Genomic DNA, 7,387 nt, shown 5'->3' on the forward strand with positions numbered 1-7,387 from the left:
CTTCCTATCAAAAATATTTGAAAAAATTATCTACAAACAGCTCTACTCCTATCTTGTAAAATTCGACATTCTTAGCCCCTGTCAGTTTGGCTTCCGCTCCCATAAGAGTACCAACGATGCAATTATTAGTCTCCTTGATATAATTTATTCAGCCCTTGACAAAAATGAGTTTCCGATTGGACTCTTCATTGACCTGAGAAAGGCCTTTGACACTGTTAATCACAATTACCTCTTACATAAACTCCATCATTTTGGAATCCGAGGCCATGCACTGGATTATATCCAATCCTATCTTAGTGATAGACACCAATGTGTAACCATCAATAATATAACCTCTCCCACTCTACCAATAACCGTTGGAGTGCCACAGGGCAGCATCTTGGGTCCTCTCCTATTTCTTATATACATCAATGATCTGCCTAATGTCTCTCTAACATTCTGAAACCTATTTTGTTTGCTAATGATACTACCCTCATCTACTCTAACCCCAACCCACATACACTAAATGATGTTGTTAATAATGAACTAAAAAAAGTCCACTTACGGATGTCATCCAATAAATTAACACTTAACATAGAAAAGACCTACTTCATCTTATTTAGAAGCAAATCTATAAATGCAATTCAGCTTCAGATAGATAATGTAAACGTTTGCAATAAAAATGATGGAAAGTTTCTCGGCCTATTCCTAGACAAGAGACTCAACTTCAGCACCCACATACAACACATAACTAAGAAAATCTCTAAAACAGTTCAGATACTCTCCAAAATCAGATATTATGTACCTAACTCTGCTCTCATCTCTCTATATTATGCACTAATCTATCCCTATCTTAATTATGGTATCTGTGCATGGGGTTCAACCACTGCAAACCACCTCAAGTCCATCATCACCCAGCAAAAATCTGCTATCAGAATAATAACAAATTCTGCTTTCAGACAACACTCAGCCCCCATGTTTAACTCCCTTAACATGCTAAACATAATCTCATTAAACAAATTTTCTTGTGTCAATTACATTTACTAAACCCTGTTCTTAAATGCAAATCCTTCTCTGAAACTCTCCCTGGACAGATGTAATAGGACCCATTATCACCACACCAGAAATTAATATCTCTTTGATATCCCCAGAGTCAAACTTAATCTGTGAAAACACTATGCAAATAAAGGGACCCAGTCTATGGAACTCACTCCCTAGTGAATTGAAAAGTTGTCCAACTTTTGCATCATTCAAAAACAAAACTAAAAAGTACCTAATCTCTTCTGCATAGTTTTTTTTACCTTGTTGCTTTAAAATTGCACTGTATCTATTGCTACCCAATCTCCCCATCTTTATGTACCCAATCCGAACATCTTTACCAATGTGATCATTACTGTCTTCTTATATGTGCTATCAATCTGCTGAACGGTGTCTGTTAATCTTGTTTAAATTACCAATCAAGTTGTCAATGTAATCAACCAGAGCTTTAATATACCAATGTGCTTTAATATACTTACTATTCTCTCTCATCTCATTTCTTTTCTTGCAATGTATCCGCTATCATTTTATTAATTCTGCTAGAATTTACCTACCTAAAATTATCTGTTAGATTAAGGACCTGCCCGAAACGCTGCGCGTAGTAGTGGCTTTACAAGATTGTAAATACTATGCTATGTATTCTCTCTAACTAAATGTACCTTCTTGTATATAAATAAATAAATAAATAAATAAATAAATAAATAAATAAATAAAATATATTATACAAATTGTTGCAATATTGACAATGATATCAGAAAACAGAGGTAATTCATGATTAATCAATTTGTGAGAAAGATAAAGAATGTTATCCACAAGATATTTAGTAGTATACTACAAAAGCTAAATTATTAATATATCCTAAAATAAGTGACAAAATGTTTGTGAGCCACTTGGAAAGTTTGTAGGTAATAAATCCCATATAAGTAATATTAAATCTCATGGAACAGTTAGAAACAGCAAAACAAATATATTTGAATTACATATTGTTTATATATAAATCAATAATATAACAATACCCTATTTGCTTAATCAACATATTTCTCTGTCAAATTACTAAAAAAAGTTATCCATATTAAAACTGAATGTGGTATAAACAGTACACGTTTTTAGTAAGCATTTATGCAGACAATTACCTACATAAGAAAACATCAACATTTATGTCAAAATATAGAAACAATATAACCAAACAAACAAGCAAATTCATCACAGGAATTTCCCTTTAACTCAGAAATAAAGAGATTGAGGAACATTTTAAGTGGTAGTTATTTTAGACTGATTGGTAGTGATCTTGTAATCACTCTTGTATATGGTTGGACGGAGTTTCCATTTGTTTTTCCTATATATTCCTATGTGTGTGTATACATCGGGCTTATAGGAGAGCTGGGATTTTATGCCAATGCTGCGAAGGCCTTTTTCCAGGCTGCACACTTGCTCTTCGTTTGTGAAATCTTTATTGTAAATACATATTACATGTTTTGGACCCTTATTAGGACTGATTTTCGCGAAATTAGATGGAAGTTGACCATCAACAATTCCCCTCGTTACCAATTTCCAAAAATAATCTCCCTTTACACCTGTGTCCACATGCAGGAGCCATTTACCGCTTGTAACATGGTACTTTTTAGCTAGCTCACGAATGGTCGGTAAGTCAATTGGTTTTCCAGACTCCTTCAGGTCTTCCCAAGCGACCAAAAGCTCGTCCACTTCTGCTTCAGGTATTTCTGAGTCGTCAACATTGTAGCCGCGGACACAAAGCCAACCAACACCATCAGCTCTGGAAATTAAAAATCATGCAGTTAGATGCATATTTCTATGCATCATTTTAACAAATATTTGTTTCTGTGTAAATATTTTGGGACTTGTGAATTGTTTAGTAAACTTTTAAAGTTTAAAAATGCATTCGAACGAAATTCAGTGCTAAGGTTCACTTACGAGATTGAGAGTAGAGGAAACTACCTTTTCTAGATGTAATAGTCTCGGAGAGAAATGGTGGCTTTAACACTGCAGTCTACACTAAGGTAGCTAACATGGGAATGTACCTCAATGCTAAAAGTGAGTGCCGTGCTAGATTCACATAGAATATTTTCAATGGCTATGTCAATCGAGCCCTCACACACACCTACAGTTGGAATCAAGTTGACGAGGAACTCTGTAAGGCAGGTTCTATCGATAATGGATGTGTCGAGAAAAACATCAAAAGGAAGGTACGCCGACATAAACCTTCAGATACAACAGACAACAGTACATCATCGGTCCACACTATTAAAATATTTTAAAGGAACTTCTACACGGCTCACAAAATTGAAGAGGGTCCTGAAAAAAACATTACTGACAGAAATGTGACGCCTACTGACACCAACCAAAAGACTGAATTAATAACTTATTATAAGAGCAAGAAGATTGCCACCTTGCTTATGAAGAACTCTCCTAACACCAGAAAAAAACCCTTGAAAGAGACAAATGTCTTCTATTCCTCCAAATGCTCACTTGGGGACTGTCAGCCTCAACGAATTTAATATATAGGCAAGAGAGCAACATCCCTTTCAAGACGCCTAGCAATGCACGAGCAGCAAGGACCTATAAAAAAAACATACAATCTCTATACTTAACCAGACCATCATCAAAGATATACTCACAAACAAAAGCAAAATAATCGAAAGATACACCAACAGCAGTCTGGCAGTGTCATGTGGCTATATATATACTATATATATATATATATATATATATATATATATATATATATATATATATATATATATATATATATATATACATATATATATATATATATATATATATATATATAAATATATATATATATATATATATATATATATATATATATATATATATATATATATATATATATAAATATATATATATATATATATATATATATATATATATATATATATATATATATATATATATATAAGTATATTTTGGTAGCAGTCTTTCCTGTAGACATATATTATTAAATATGACCGAAAAAGTAAGATTAATAATTCTAACACGAATTTTCTCAATCTTTCGTACATTACGCTTCACTGTTGGAGGTAAATAAAAAATCACTTCTCCAAAATTCATTTTTATTTCTAGTCTGACGCGACACGGGCGCGTTTCGTAAAACTTATTACATTTTCAAAGACTTCACAAATACACAACTGATTAGAACTTACGTCTCTCTGATATTATATCTACATTTGAGTGAGGTGGGAAGGGTGATGTGGCATTAACACAAGACAGAACAGGGGGGGATATTAATAGGGTATTAAAAGTATCAACACAAGACAGAACAGAAACAATGGGTATTGAATAGAAGTGTTTGTAGAAAGCCTATTGGTCCATATTTCTTGATGCTTCTATATTGGAGCGGAGTCTTGAGGTGGGTAGAATATAGTTGTGCAATAATTGGCTGTTGATTGCTGGTGTTGACTTCTTGATGTGTAGTGCCTCGCAAACGTCAAGCCGCCTGCTATCGCTGTATCTATCGATGATTTCTGTGTTGTTTACTAGGATTTCTCTGGCGATGGTTTGGTTATGGGAAGAGATTATATGTTCCTTAATGGAGCCCTGTTGCTTATGCATCGTTAAACGCCTAGAAAGAGATGTTGTTGTCTTGCCTATATACTGGGTTTTTTGGAGCTTACAGTCCCCAAGTGGGCATTTGAAGGCATAGACGACGTTAGTCTCTTTTAAAGCGTTCTGTTTTGTGTCTGGAGAGTTTCTCATGAGTAGGCTGGCCGTTTTTCTGGTTTTATAGTAAATCGTCAGTTGTATCCTCTGATTTTTGTCTGTAGGGATAACGTTTCTATTAACAATATCTTTCAGGACCCTTTCCTCCGTTTTATGAGCTGTGGAAAAGAAGTTCCTGTAAAATAGTCTAATAGGGGGTATAGGTGTTGTGTTAGTTGTCTCTTCAGAGGTTGCATGGCTTTTCACTTTCCTTCTTATGATGTCTTCGATCATAAGAAGACATAAGACAGCCAATTATTGCACAACTATATTCTACCCACCTCAAGACTCCGCTCCAATATAGAAGCATCAAGAAATATGGACCAATAGGCTTTCTACAAACACTTCTATTCAATACCCATTGTTTCTGTTTTGTCTTGTGTTGATACTTTTAATACCCTATTAATATCCCCTCCTGTTCTGTCTTGTGTTAATGCCACATCACCCTTCCCACCTCACTCAAATGTAGATATAATATCAGAGAGACGTAAGTTCTAATCAGTTGTGTATTTGTGAAGTCTTTGAAAATGTAATAAGTTTTACGAAACGCGCCCGTGTCGCGTCAGACTAGAAATAAAAATGAATTTTGGAGAAGTGATTTTTGATTTACCTCCAACAGTGAAGCGTAATGTACGAAAGATTGAGAAAATTCGTGTTAGAATTATTAATCTTACTTTTTCGGTCATATTTAATAATATATATATATATAAATATATATATATATATAAATATATATATATATATATATATATAAATATATATATATATATATATATATATATATATATATATATATATATATATATATATATATATATATATATATATATATATAAATATATATATATATGACAATGTCAGACCACGGAGGAAAATGAAACAGGAATTTCCTTAAGTACTTTCGTATATTAAATACATCTTCAGAAGGAATTCCTTCTGAAGATGTATTTAATATACGAAAGTACTTAAGGAAATTCCTGTTTCATTTTCCTCCGTGGTCTGACATTGTCACATTCTTAATCACGTGTTTATTTTCGTGATATACACACACACACACACATATATATATATATATATATATATATATATATATATATATATATATATATATATATATATATATATATATATATATATATATATATATATATGTCGTACCTAGTAGCCAGAACGCACTTCGCAGCCTACTATGCAAGGCCCGATTTGCCTAATAAGCCAAGTTTTCCTGAAATAATATATTTTCTCTAATTTTTTTCTTATGAAATGATAAAGCTACCCATTTCATTATGTATGAGGTCATTTTTTTTTATTGGAGTTAAAATTAACTTAGATATATGACCGAACCTAACCAACCCTACCTAACCTAACCTAACCTATCATTATAAGTTAGGTTAAGTTAGGTAGCCGTAAAAGTTAGGTTAGGTTAGGTAGCCGTAAAAGTTAGGTTAGGTTAGGTTAGGTAGGTTAGGTAGTCGAAAAAACATTAATTCATGAAAACTTGGCTTATTAAGCAAATCGGGCCTTGCATAGTAGGCTGAGAAGTGTGTTCTGGCTACTAGGTATGACATATATACATATATATATATACATATACATATACATTTTTTATACATAACATACATATGTATTATGTATTAATACATATATATATGTATATATATATATAAAATAATATATATATATATATATATATATATATATATATATATATATATATATATATATATATATATATATATATATATATATATATATATGTCATACCTAGTAGCCAGAACGCACTTCTCAGCCTACTATGCAAGGCGAGATTTGCCTAATAAGCCAAGTTTTCATGATATAATTGTTTTTCGACTACCTAACCTACCTAACCTAACCTAACCTAACTTTTTCGGTTACCTAACCAAACCTAACCTATAAAGATAGGTTAGGTTAAGTTAGGTAGGGTTGGTTAGGTTCGGTCATATATCTAGGTTAATTTTAACTCCAATAAAAAAAAATTGACCTCATACATAATGAAATGGGTAGCTTTATCACTTCATACAAAAAATTAGAGAAAATATAATAATTCAGGAAAACTTGACTTATTAGGCAAATCGGGCCTTGCATAGTAGGCTGAGAAGTGCGTTCTGGCTACTAGGTACGACATATATATATATATATATATATATATATATATATATATATATATATATATATATATATATATATATATATATATATATATATATATATATATATATATATATACATATGTCGTACCTAGTAGCCAGAACTCACTTCTGAGCCTACTATGCAAGGCCCAATTTGCCTAATAAGCCAAGTTTTCATGAATTAATTGCTTTTCGACTACCTAACCTACCTAACCTAACCTAACCTAACTTTTTCGGCTACCTAACCTAACCTAACCTATAAAGATAGGTTAGGTTAGGTTAGGTAGGGTTGGTTAGGTTCGGTCATATATCTACGTTAATTTTAACTCCAATAAAAAAAAATTGACCTCATACATAATGAAATGGGTAGCTTTATCATTTCATAAGAAAAAATTTAGAGAAAATATATTAATTCATGAAAACTTGGCTTATTAGGCAAATCGGGCCTTGCATTGTAGGCTGAAAAGTGAGTTCTGGCTACT

At 32.2% G+C, this 7,387-nt stretch overlaps 1 protein-coding gene across 1 annotated transcript in view; it reads right to left on the reverse strand.

Moving 5' to 3' along the window:
* Positions 1 to 1,987: 1,987 nt before the first annotated feature.
* Positions 1,988 to 7,387, reverse strand: part of LOC138349822 (UPF0696 protein C11orf68 homolog) — a 6,572-nt gene continuing 1,172 nt past the window's right edge. The window contains exon 2 of the mRNA XM_069316574.1: positions 1,988 to 2,791. Coding sequence (XP_069172675.1) covers positions 2,269 to 2,791 — 523 coding nt within the window. The 3' untranslated portion in view covers positions 1,988 to 2,268. The remainder of the gene's footprint in view (positions 2,792 to 7,387) is intronic.

Source organism: Procambarus clarkii, chromosome 84 (genome assembly GCF_040958095.1).
Source record: "Procambarus clarkii isolate CNS0578487 chromosome 84, FALCON_Pclarkii_2.0, whole genome shotgun sequence".
NCBI classification, from domain to species: Eukaryota; Metazoa; Arthropoda; class Malacostraca; order Decapoda; family Cambaridae; genus Procambarus; species Procambarus clarkii.